This window comes from Miniopterus natalensis, chromosome 12 (assembly GCF_054644295.1).
Source record: "Miniopterus natalensis isolate mMinNat1 chromosome 12, mMinNat1.hap1, whole genome shotgun sequence".
In the NCBI taxonomy this organism is placed as follows: Eukaryota; Metazoa; Chordata; class Mammalia; order Chiroptera; family Miniopteridae; genus Miniopterus; species Miniopterus natalensis.
The window spans coordinates 8,629,456-8,643,313 of NC_142092.1; the positions used below are offsets into that span (position 1 = coordinate 8,629,456).

Below are 13,858 nucleotides of genomic sequence, written 5' to 3' on the forward strand. Positions count from 1 at the left end.
CTCAAAACTTCTAATCTACTAATAGTGACCTTTCCTATTTTCCTGAAGCATTGTGGACTTATTCTTTCTTCTCAAATCAATTCTGACATAATAATGCGATTGTGAGATGAATGGAAAATAAATAGCTATTATCAGCCTGCCAGTTGGATTCAGAAATTCATGGTTATCTGAAATAGAAGGGGTTTTTTACAAGATTTTCCCTATCTCTTAATCACAGCCACATGATAAGCAACCTAAACAATTCAGAAAAGTGTTTAGGTTAAAAGTATTTGCTAGTCACTTTACATTTTGTCAGTATTATACCTGTCAATGGCTTGAAGATCATTGGCTGGATTCCAAGTAGGATCAAATAATACAACAACATTGGCACCAACAAAATTGAGGCCTAGTCCACCAGCCCTGGAGGAAAGAAAAAGAACATATTAAAATAGCAAAAAAATAATTGTTAGTCTATAACTCAATTATGCTAGATTTCTATAACCAAATCAACACAATATTGCATTCACATTATAAAAGTAAGGTGATTGAAACACAAATATACCACAAATGAAATAACTATGAAATGTTTTTCTATCGATCTAGAATATCCCTAAAAAATTTGACCATTAGAGTCCATATAAGTAGACTATGCTGCTTTATACTCAAATGTTATTTCTGTAAAATTTTCCTAATATAATTTAAAAAAATTTTTAAAAAAATCCTCACCTGAGGACATTTTGTTATTGCTCTTCAGAAAGAGTAGGAGAAAGAGACAAAGAGAGAGAGAAGCCTTGATGTTAGAGAGGCACATCAACCAGTTGCCTCTAGCACATGCCCCGACTGGGGCGGGGATCTAGCCTGCTACTGAGGCTGGATTCAAACCCAGGACCCTTCAGTCCAAGGGCCGATGCTCTAACCACTGAGCAAAACTGGCTAGGGCTTCCTAACATAATTTTAAAAAACTGTTAGTACATAACAGCTAAGTAAAGTAACATACACATTTAAGAAATCAAGCCAGGAATAGATAGACTTCGCCTATTCCTCCCACTGAGTGCAGCTAAATGAAAACCCTGAATATTATATATAAAATAAACATAAGACAGTGAAAGGTAAAGAGAATGCAGACTGACTAGGAACTACAAGACATGAGGAGTGACATGGCAGTGAGTTTCATGGCTTTTTTTTCTGCCTAATATGTCCCAGACAGGGTTCTAGAGAAGCTAGTGAACTGGATGCCAACCGTCACAGACAAAAAAAGTCCCAAGTAAATCCTTCTTCCTTTAGCTAAAGAACCAGGAAAGATGTAGCCTTTAAAGACAGAAAAATGTTAGCTAATAACCAGCCTATTCCTGCAAGCACCACAGAAAAAAAAATCTGTGGCCCTACCCTCAACCTAGTCAGTAAAGGCTACATGAAGAGACTAAACATCCACTCTTGCTTGAATGTAATGAGGTACCTTTAACCCCTGCTGGGGGTTAAAGAAGTGTCAGAGAAGATCGATTAAGGAGCTGGGGCTTTCGTTTCTCTCCAGTGACAACCAGGTCCCCCTCTGTGGTATCAGTGGAGGTCATCCAGAAATAGTAATGAAACACCTCATTCTCAGGATGTCAACAGAGGTTAGGTAGAAAACATGGATTTCCATCCCTATGTGTCTGGCACAGAGTCTGGATAAAACAGATTTAAATAAGATATAAAGTTTTGTAACATAATACTAAAGAAATCTAGCATATATTAAAAAACTACTAGTCATACAAAGATCCATTAAAATCTCAACTTGAATGAGAAAAGAAAATCAACAGATGGCACAGTGAATCAGATGTTGGAATTGTCTGACAAGAATTTTAATGCAATCATAATACAAATGCTTTGATGAATAATTATAAATATACTTGAAACAAACTAAAAATAGAGAGCCTCAGCAAAGAAAGAGGATATAAAGAAAAACCAAATGAAAATTTTAGAACTGAAAAATAACTGAATTATAAAACTTGCTGAAATGACTCAACAGTACAGTGGAAATGAAAGAGAACAGTATCAGAAACATGAGAACAGGTCAATATTAATTTACCTCACCTAGAACAACAGAAATAAAATATACTGAAAGAAAATGAACACAGACTTAGAGACCAGAGGGACAATAACACTTATATCATTGTAGTCCCAGAATGAAAAAATATTTGAAGACATAGCTAAAAACTACCCAAATTTGGGAAAAGCCATAAACCTAGACTCAAGAAGTCATATGAACTCTAAAATGGATAAACCCAAAGCAATCCATGCCAAGACACGATAACAAAACTTCTGAAAAAAAAAAAAAGACAAAAAAAAATTCTTGAAAGCAATGAAATTATACACTACTTTTAGGGAAAACCAATTCAAATGACAGTGGATTTCTCATCAGAAACCATGGAGGCCGGGAGGAAGCAGTACAACATTTTTCAAGTGCTTAAAAAACTTGTAAATCCAGAATTCTATATCCAGCAAAAATATCCTTCAGGAATAAAAGGGAAATAATGACATTCTTCAATTAAGAAAAACTACGAAAATTTGTCACCAGCAGATTTAAGGGGGGGGGGGGGGCTCCACAAAAACTAAAAAGCCATCCAATATCAAATCTTGTCAAATTTAGCTCATAAATGTGTTTCTGTAGTTCCTTCTCCATTTCTATTTTCCTTGCCCTATTTCAAGCCTTCATTATATCACATCTGTGAGTATTATTTCATTGGCTTCTTAAATGTCTTCCATTATCTCAGACTTTAAATCCATTCCCCTCTTACTTAAAATTATTTTAAGCACAGAATATAGAAAACTAAGTATGCCACTTCTCTGTTTTAAATCCCTCAGTTCTTATCCATCAGAGACCAGCTCTTGTATTCTTGGATATTCTCATGGAACTACAAATACACTTAAAGTTGCCTTCATACACTACTTGCAATTTTCTTTGCTCTCTTCTTTGCCTGGCTAACTACTTGTTTTTCAGCATTGCTAAGGACGGATGAACTAAATATTTCTCCTTTGTGCCTCCTTCTATTGGCATTTAGCATAGTATATTGAAACCACCCTTTTACATAATTCTTAACAACTATTGCATCCATCTTCGTATTTTTTTAGTTATAAACTTTAAAAAGAGCTGGGTATGAACCTTTTACATCTTTTCTTCTTCAGGGCCTGTCACAGAACACTCAATATGGTTTTTGTTAAATTAACAAATGATTCCTCCTATTTAGTCACATACCCAGCTCTTCCCTCCAATGCACACTAAGCTCTAACCACTTAAATTCCTTGGTCATTTTTGTACCTATGCTGTTATCTCTACCTAAAATGCCCTTTATGTAAACCTGCTTTTCCTCCTAATGAAATCTTATCTATAAGGGGGCAGTTTAAACATCACCATCCTTTTATGGTCTTTTTTGATATGCCTACTCTTTAAATGCTCATGGAACTTTATACATAACTTCAGTAAAGCACTTATTGCTCATAATGCTCCTCGGAGGGGAAAAAATCTATTCTTTTTCTTATCCTACATTAAATAAGGGTCAATGAAGACAACTGAATTGAACAGAGGGGTGTGAGACAAAACAAAATAAAGAATTAGAGACAGATTTTTATAATAGGTATATAATATGATTCTAATGACTTACTGAAAGAGTGGTTTAGAATCTCTTTCTTTTGGGACATAAAACAAAAGAAATGCTCCCATCTTTCTGAGATGGTTTTTTGGAATGAAGTTAAGAGAAATACAAAATTATTTTGCTCAACAGCATTTCAAACTATGATTCATGGGACTGTAATAATTAGGGGCACCTAAATATTGCCTGACAAACCCAAAGTATCCTCACTTTTTAAAGTTAAGTGTCCAATAGAAAATGAATTATATCCTTTGGAAAATTACTTATAGAGGTGATAGCATAAAGATATCACAGAGACTTGAACTCAAAGAAAAGAGTGAGTTGGGATAGGGAGAAAGTTTTGGAAAGAATAAAAAAATGGCCCGGCCGGGCATGGCTCAGCAGTTGAGCGTCGACCTAGGATCCAGGCGATCGGGGTTCGATTCCCGGTCAGGACACATGCCCAGGTTGTGGGCTCAGCCAATGACTCTCTCATCATTGATGTTTCTATCTCTCTCTCTCCCTCTCCTTTCCTCTCTCTGAAATCAATAAAGATATATTTAAAAAAAAAAAAAAGAAAAAATGGGTAAATTAGGGGAGTGAGTAGGACTTAGGCCCAAAGCGAGCACAAGAGAAATTAAAAGTTTATCTAATATTGTGATGGAAAAAATGGAAGGAACAAGAGCCATGAGATTATATAATTACATAATTATATGAAAAATCAACAAAATATATCTAAAATAAAATTAAAAATTAAGAACTATTTTCTAACACTGAATGAACAACACCAAAAATAAATCTAATCAACTGGTTCAGTTAGCTTCTTGTAAGGCTTGACATGAATTTACCTCAGATGCCCTATTTAAGCCATAGGAAGGCCTCTACCAGTTGAGGTAGCAATCTCCCAAGAGATTCTGAAGGTATAACTAAAGGCTGGCAGCGTTACAACAGACGCAAAGCTCCTTTTTTTTTTTAAAAAAAAATCTCTAAACTCTATCTCTGGAGATGAGATGATTCTGTTTCATGATAATGCAACTCAGAATCTTAAACTTTAAAATCTGTAACTCTGTTGTTATATGACTAACAGCAAAGGCCTGCGCTGTAAGCAATAAAAAAAAAAAAAATGTAGACCCCTTCAAGCTGAGGACTGGTATTAAGACAGACCCATAATGAGCATGAAGGCTATTCATTCCTCAAGTCCTTCTATTCTTATATCAAATAGGTATATAAAAAATTATACTTTAACTATATCTTAATATTCTACAAAAAATGCTTTCAATGAATTAAGTTTTATTGTTAGGTGCTAACTATTATAGAGGGTCAAACAAAATACCACTTAAATGTTGTTTATATGAAAACCTAAATAAATGTAGAGATACTGTGTTCATGGATAGAAAGGCTCAATATCATAAAAATGCCAATTTTTCTCAAAGTCTTTTATTAATTCAGTGATTCCAATAAAAATCCCAACCCAAGAAAAAATGTCAAATGACCCTTCTTTAATTAATTGAATGAGATGATTATGAAAAGCTAGGCTTAAGGTATTGATATTCCAGAATGAAGGTAATTCAGAGAGCAAAAGAGCTTGAAAAGTAAGAAAAATTTTAGACAAAAAATTAATTATTTCAAATAAAATAATAAGATTGGAAAATAACATGTGTCAGAATATAGAGCAAAAAGATAAAAACATGAAACATGAAAGAAAAGTTCAGAGATTTAGAGAATCAACATAGGAGCTCTAAAATCTGCCAACCTGGCACGCAAGAGAAAGAGATACTGGAAATTAGGAGAGAGGCCGTTGACAAATAAATGATCAAAGAAAATTTTCCAGAGCTGAAAAAGAATACAAGCCTTCAGATTGTGCCCAACATAAGAAATGAACAAAGGCCCACACCAAGACTCACATATCACTATAAAATTTCAGAATACCATAGATGAAGAGAAACTCTTGTGAGTTCCCAAAGAGGAATGCAAGTCAGACTGGCCTTAGACATCTATTAAGCAACATTAAATACCAGAAAACAATGCTTTAATGACTTCCCATGATTTGTGAGGAAATTATTTTCAATTTAAAATTATTTAGCTGTCCACAGTAGGAACTGAGAGGGCACATAATAAACAGTTTCTGATATAAGATGCAGAAAGTTTATTTTCTATAATCCTGACTTACAAAATTACTTGATATTCTCCAGCGAATCAAGGAGGCAAACCAAGAATAAAGATGGCATGAAATTCAGTAAAAGTGGATCCAATGCAGAAGAGCAGTGAAAGAAAACTTCAGGATAATAGTTCCTTATCAGGCCTAGAGAACACCAGTCCAGATTAAAACCAGAGCACAAAAGACTTCAGGGGGAAGTTCTTCAGGATACAGAGGAGTCAACAGAAGAGAAAGTGTGAAAGGGAATTAGTAATATATTGAAAATTATTATTATAAAAGGCAAAAACACACTGAGAGAAAAGCAATAAGAAAGTTGTGATTAAAATATGAACTAAACTGAACTGTGTAAACATAAGATGAATGAAGTGTTAGAAATGAGAATTCATTTGAGGCTGATGTTAAGACTGTTCTCCTTGAATTGGCCAAGAGGTCACAAACATTCAGAGAAATTACCTTAGCATTCTGTGGCCCAGCATTAAACAATGTTTACAAAATAATAATAATGTAAACGCTATTTTTTAGCCCCTACATTTTAGAGCCAATCTATGGGTAGAGCATGGAAGACTTGGTTATTTCTGTAGGATCCTGTGAAAACTCCTAATAACCACAATGAGGTAAAAGTTAAAATAGTTGATGGATAATATAAACAGGTGACAAAAGTAGAAGGGTGGATGCGTGCTAATGCCAGTACCACCCATTACAAGCACTTAGAAGATACTACAGGAAGTAGAGGGACTAAAATATAAAAAGTTGAAGTACATTATATAAAGTTACTAAACTAATTTATAGGTATATAATAAAAATAATGAATGTATTAAAAGTGGGGTGAGAGTAGTGAAAGTAGACTAAGTCGTCCTCTTTCATAACAGAATCCAAGCTGTGTAATGCTGATAAATGAAAAGATAAAGACTTAGGATGATTCTGGCCAAAGGATGGACTAAGCTAATGTGATAATTCTTCTGCTACAACACTTGGGAATTAAATATAAACTACTGCAAAATGAGAAAAACAAAACAAAAACTAAGCTTATGTCTTTTGCAAAACACAGCTGAAGAATATATTTATTACGTTATGTAAGATTCTTTACTGTGTAAAGACTTATACAACAAATTACTCCTTGAATTTAGTCACAGGAAAATAGGAATTGAAAGCAATTTCCTTTTCCTTAGCTGGGATGCCTAGCAGCAGTCAAAGGAAAGCCACACCAGTGGAAAACTTGTACAACCAAAGGATTTCCAAAGAGGAAAAAGACCCACTGAAGATAAGCTCAAAATAAAAAAATTTAAAAATTTGTGAAGATACCGTCTACCATAAGCAAGAGCTAGAGGACACATTAGATAGAAGGTACAGGAGGTAATAAAGCAAAAATGCCATTCAAAAGGTATTTTTTTAAAAAAAGGTTAAAATTACTAAAGAAATAAAAGAAAGGCTAGAAACCATAAAGAACAAAATATAAGTAAAAATGCTCAGGCAGACTTGAAAAATATCAAATAGAACTTCGGAACATGAAAACTAGTTGGATGGATTAAATAGCAATTTGAGAGATAATTAGGAGCTTTGTGGCAGATTTCATCAAATTAGACTGGGGGTGAGTTGACTGAGAGATGACTGCTTATCATAAGTTCTGTACTTGAACTGTTGAGGGCATTTATTATTTTGAAAAACATTATTTAAAAATTAAGAATACTTGTGCGTTTTTAAATTAAAATTAACCAAAGACAGTATTCTATGTCATTTCATGCTCTGCATGTAAGGACTCATGTGAGAAATTACAATTTGAATTCATTCACAGGAAATTGGGAATCCAGAGCTTCTCTCCTTTTGCCTTAGTTGCAAGAATTCAAGAATAATTTTAGTGTTCAACAGTAAGTAGCTCACTCATCATATATGTCCTTTTCTTCCTCATTTAAATAGTTTTTGAGTTATTTCTACTTTTTGCATTTTACATAAGTTTCTTTTTAAAACCCCTTGATATTCTTTTTGAAAGACAATGGGAGCAAGTCTATAAAATACTACATTAGATTCCAATAATTAAGAATTTGTTACCCCCCCCAAAAGATGAATTTTCCTTAGGTAAGTTTATATTGACTTAACTCTTCCTCTAAAGTATGTATATTCTTTAAAAGGTTTTCATTAGAGATTTGTAAACAGGTGTTAGAACTGATTTAACTTGGGTAAAACCTATAAATGTGGAGTTCCTCCAGCTGATACTAGGCAGAGACAAAGCAGGGAAATGCCTGGCCCAGCAGGCCCTGTGAGCTCACTAGGGCTCCTTGAACACAGTTTGCAAACCATTACTACAAATGATTTTCTGTTATTTGATTAAAAACTCAATTATTTAATTCAGTCTCGTTCTGACCATGGACATGAGTCAAAACACTACCAGAGAAAATTCCTTTAAAAAATAGAATTTTTGGATTACTGTCTTTATAAGTGTAGACATATAAAGGGGAATTCAGTGAAGATAAGGGAGCTGAGAGAAAAGGTTAGGTAAAACTGAAGAAATTGTTATTTCAATCACAATTAATAGCATCTTTGCTGCTTCTCCTTAAAACCAAATAAAACAAAGCAATAGAAGCCTAACCACTGAAAATTCAGTAATAGTTTTAAAATTACCCTAAATCTTAAAGGCAATTAGATAAAAATCAAGTTATCAAATTTCATTTTCTCACATTGTGGAGACAAGGCAAATGTTAACATCTTGCGTACTGTTGAACTCTTTCACGATCTTGATTCTTTCCTCTGATTTTGTGCTTCCGTCGAGGCGGCGGTAATCGAGTCCAGAGGCCATGCAGTATTGCTGCAGCACGTCGAGCAACTAGAGGAGAGGTCGGGGCGGGCAAAGGGGCTTCATGGTTTAGTACGCTTCAGACCATTATCGAGAGAAAGTTTACTAGGTATTAATTACTGCTGCTCACAATTTCTTTCTTATAATTACAAGAGCAACAAATATTTTTCTGACTTCCGACCCATATATTTCATTATCTTGAAACTGACTTTAACCTTCAGCAACCTTTCTTTAAAAATAAATCAATCTTTAATTTTTAAAACTAAAACCAAATAAAAAGAAAACTATTGGTCAAGCATTTATGTAAACATATTTCACTTATGTTCTTTTCTACATTTAAAAATCTCTTAAATCTCCTGAAGAACATCTTAATTATCAACAAAAACAACAGAAAATTAAGAATCTGCGCGTTTGCTATTTGACAGCGTCCCCGATGTAACCGAGATTTGTAAGTTGCCTCCCTCACTACCATTTCCTCCAGTGCATGTAAGACAGAAGACACGGCTGGATGCCTTGGATCTGAGGCTCCTGCTTCAGCGCTAAGGCTGGGCTGACCAAGAAGACAAACTCACCTTGGTGGAGAAGGAGAAGAGAAGAACTTTATCTTTGTTCCTCCTGCAGTGATTTAAAAGCTGCTGAAGGACCTGGAAATGAACCACAGGACTTCAGTGAGCCAGTTCCAGTGAAGAGGACCCTTTGTATCACTGTGCATCCCCCCTGAGATTTGTAAGGTGTGAGTTTGAATCCTGCTGTCAAATGACCGTTGGTGTCAGGAGAAGCATCTCGCGCTGTCTGCGTGTGAATGTCACAGCCTTCCTTCTAGGGGTTTCGGTCGCCATCACAGGGCGGGGTTTTGTTAGGAGCCTAAGCTGACCTGGGTCCTTCTCTGCCCGAGATGCGCAGGCTTAGTATAGAATATATCTGACCCACGTTTGCATGTCAAGCATTTGTTCTTTTTCTGCCTCTGCTTTCTTGTAAAATTATAAACCCCATCAAATCCTCTATTAGGTAAATATTTTTAAGCAATGCAGCTTTAGTGCTCTCCTCCCCAAAGAATGTAGTTGGTAGTTTGAAATTTTCTCATTTTGGTAGTAGAGGCCATAACTGCCATTGTATTACTAATAACGCAACATGAAATGGAAGGTGCCTAACTACTTAAAGAAACAAAACCAGCCATCACACTGTAACTTTGGGCAAATGCAGAAACAGAGGCACGAGAGGTGGCACAGGCACGAGTGGGCCCCGTCCACGTGAGTGAAGACAAGGAACCAGGCACGCGCGTCCTGCATTTTCACCGCACATTTGCTGCTGAGCATGTGTTTCTCTCTTACCTAACTTTGGTTTTCTTCGCGTGTATTCAAAGTACCTTTCTTGTGCTCTGCGTTTTCAGGTGTCTAAAATGTTAAGATCTGCACCAAGGAAAGTGACTAACACTGGGCTTTTTAAAAGCTGTGCTTGAGAACGTTTTCCCTGAGTGTGCTGAGGCCTCAAGGAGCCTGATTTTCAGCAAGAGAGAGGTGTGCAGTGTTTCACTTGGCTTTTATTTCATATCTTCATTAAATGCGAAGATGCAATATTGTTCACTTAGAATGGGGAAAGTTCAAAATTGTGTTTTTCTTTTAACTATGTGATTCTCAGAGCCTCAGTTCCCTGAAATGTAGGGAGGGGAAGCTCTGGAATTACAGCAAGATTTTTGTTCCATTAGCACATATTGCATCATTACCATTTTTAATGGTATGAGTTTTATAGCATCTGTGTATGTTTGCAAACATTAGGTTATTACATATTTTCAAATCAGCATTTTTCAGCCTAAATTTTATATATTTGCAAATATATATTTTTAATAAAAGTTCAAAACCAAGTTTTAGCACCTAAAAAATATGTACACTTTGTACATATAAACATCACTTGAGAATTTCTTTAAAAGTGCTTTTATATAACATAACCTGTCAGCCTTCCTTCATTTTTGGAGGTCAGAGAAATAAAGTATTAGATGTTCTATGAAATGTCATTCACCATCACATTGTAAAAAACGAGGTGAAGTGCCCAAGGACTTTTATTTCACCTCATCTTGCTTTGATCAAAAGGAAGCACTTTAGATTATGAGACAAATTTAAATGGAATAGTTTAATTTCTAAAATACACTTTCTTTATACCTACAATATGGTCAGAAACTAAATTACAGGGCAGCATTACTTTTAGGAAGTATTTAAATTTTCCCTAGATAGATGCAATGAAATGTGTTTAATTATATCTAGGTTCTAGAAGTCTTGATATTTATTTTCTTAAAATAATCAGTCAGATATATACCTCTTCTCATTTTCTCCTCTCTGTTTCTCGATTTACAGTAAGCCCTGACTTCCAGATTTGATTTTGATCTCAAAATGCCAATAATCTGCCCCTATACACAGTGCTTTTATGGAGGAAGCAAATAATCCAAAGCCTATTTATAATACTAATACTATTATTTTAAAAGCAGGCATTTCCACATCTGACAATGATAGCTCTAGAACACTGTGGAAAAGCAACCCACAAAGGAAAGAAAAGGAACTTACTGAACAAAGTCTAAGGTTTTTCTGGAACTCTGCAATAAACACTTAGTAATTTTATTTATTCAATTGTAAACATTTAACCCTTTAAATTAAAAATTATACTCAGTATAACACTCTTTTAATATTTGAGCAAGAGAAGACATTGTCCTAACTCTGACCTCTACCCTGTAATCCCTCAAAAAAAGCTATGAAATTAAAACAAAAATCTACTCAGATAACCAATCAAATGTTGAGTAAAAATGTAACAGATCAGGTAAAATTATTTTAAAACCTGGAGAACACATAAAGTAGTTTTATTGACATTAGCTTTATTTTTTTGTAAAATAAATTATGCTATATGAAGTATACGCATTTAATTTCACATACTACATTAACTTTAAAGATTAATACTTTATTTTTTAGAGCAACGAATTGAGTAGAATATGCAGAGAACTCCCATAGACTCCCTCTTCCACCCACTCCCATCCCTCCCTACACGGCTTCCTCTGTTAACATCTTACATTAGGGTGGTGCATTTACAACAACTGATGAATGAACACTGATAAATTATCATCAACTAAAGTTTACAGTTCACATTAGGGTTCACTCATTGTGTTGTACAGGTCTACGGATTTTAACAAAGGTATAATGCCATGTATCCACTATCACAGTATGACATAGAATAGTTGCACTACCCTAAAATTTCCCTGTGCCCCATCTACCCCTCCTTCCCTGCAAGCCTGTGGCAACCACTGATCATTTCACTCTCTTAATAGTTTCGCCTTTTCCAGAATGCCACATGTAGTCTTTTCTGACTGGCTTCTTTCACTTAGCAACATGCATTTAAGGTGCCTCTGTGTCTTTTCATAACTTGATCATTTATTTCTATTGTTAAATAATACGCCATTGTCTGGACAGATCACAGTCTGCTTATCCATGTACCTACTGAAGGACATCTTTATTGATTCCAAGTTCTGGCAATTATGAATAAAGTTGCCACAAGCATCTGTATGCAGGCTCTTGTGTGAACATAAGTTTTTAACGCATGTGAGTAAACACCAATAAGTGTGATTGCTGGATCGTATGGTAAGAGTACAATTAGCTTTATTAGAAAATGCAAACTGTCTTCCAAAGTGGCTGTACCATTTGGCATTCTCATCAGCAACAAATGAGTTCCTATTGTTCCATACCCTTGCTAGCATTTGGTGTTGGGCTTAGCCATTCAAACAGGTATGTAGTAGTATCTCATTGTTTTAATTTGTCATTCCCTAATGACATATGATGGTGATCATCTTTCCATCTGCTTATTTGCCATCTGTATATCTTCTGTGTGAGGTATCTGTTCAGGTCTTTTGCTCTTTTTTAAATTGAACTGTTTGTTTTCTTATGGTTGAGTTTTAAGAGTTCTTTGTATGTTTTAGACACCAGCCTCTTATTGTTTTGCAAATATTTTCTCCCGGTCTGTAGCTTGACTTATTCTCTTAAAACAGGAATATTTAAAATATATCTTTATTGATTTCAGAGAGAGGAAAGGAGAGGGAGAGAGAGATAGAAACATCAATGATGAGAGAGTCATTGATCGGCTGCTCCTGCACATCCCTGACTGGGGATGGAGCCCACAACCCGGGCATGTGCCCTGACCGGGAATCGAACCCTGATCGCCTGGATCCTAGGTTGATGCTCAACCGCTCAGCCACGCCCAGCCAGGCAAAACAGGAACATTTTAAATCAAGGATATTTTGCACAGAAATCCATTCTGATTGTTTGGGGTAGTACAGTATCATAACTATTGCATTTTCAGGTATTCTTGAATATCTTACAGTAAAAACAAAAACAAGTAATAAGAAAAGCGAATACTTTTGGGCTGGAGGTCTTTATTAGGTTGTTCAAAAAATAAAAAACACTCATTAACTAAATGAATAACTATAAACTAATATCCCTTATTAGAAATTTCAGAAATGGCAGTGTAGTCACTATAGGTTGGAGTCTTAACAATACAGACCCAATGCTTTATCACTCATCCTTCACAGACCAGGGCAACCCACCTAAAAAGGAATATTAAATTTGGGGATGTTCACAGCTAAGGAATCCTGGATCTAAATTTACTCAAATTAGTGAGGCATAGAGATTAATGTGACCCTTGTATGATTCCAGCAGCATTAAACTGGGTTTCCTAGTTTTTTTCCCCCCCACCTCCCACAGTAAGTGGCTTTGTGGCATTTCCTAAGGGAAAGAAAAATGAGGATTATTATCCAGGAAATGAGTGCAACTTGTGACCATCCCCCTGAAGAGTTGTTGAGGTCAACAAAGACACTTACACTTAAGAGAAAGAGCTGGACTTCATGAGTGTAGCTCTGAGGCTATGAAGGGCACAGTTGGCATTATGCCCACAAATAAATTGCACCTGTAGGCTAACCTATAACAAGAGAAACAGAACTAGGATCTTTTATCACCTGGATTAAAGAAGTACATGCAACTTGGAGTTCTTAACTCCACAGTCAATAATTCCATAATAAGCCTATAGATTTTCTATCACTAAATCACCACATGATGTTGCTAATCAAATGATGAGACACAGCCTTAAAAATATAACCTTAGTTTATTATGAAAGGTCTCTGATTTGTTGGTGCTCTCTCACAAAACAAATCAATTACATACTTCCTTCACATATAAAGACACCTAGCCTCCAGCAACAATTTTTATGCTTGCTTTTACACTTTAAAAATCTTAATAAAATATAAATGCAATAATTATCTTAATCAGACACTATTATTCCTAAATATAAACTCTAATT

At 35.2% G+C, this 13,858-nt stretch overlaps 1 protein-coding gene across 1 annotated transcript in view; it reads right to left on the minus strand.

Annotated features, from left to right (window-relative positions):
- ERCC6L2 (ERCC excision repair 6 like 2) overlaps positions 1 to 13,858 on the minus strand; it is a 106,258-nt gene that overhangs the window by 56,032 nt on the left and 36,368 nt on the right. Inside the window, exons 10-12 of the mRNA XM_016206654.2 lie at positions 9,106 to 9,177; positions 8,418 to 8,563; positions 304 to 399 (exon numbers count right to left, since the gene is read on the minus strand). Coding sequence (XP_016062140.2) covers positions 304 to 399; positions 8,418 to 8,563; positions 9,106 to 9,177 — 314 coding nt within the window. The remainder of the gene's footprint in view (positions 1 to 303; positions 400 to 8,417; positions 8,564 to 9,105; positions 9,178 to 13,858) is intronic.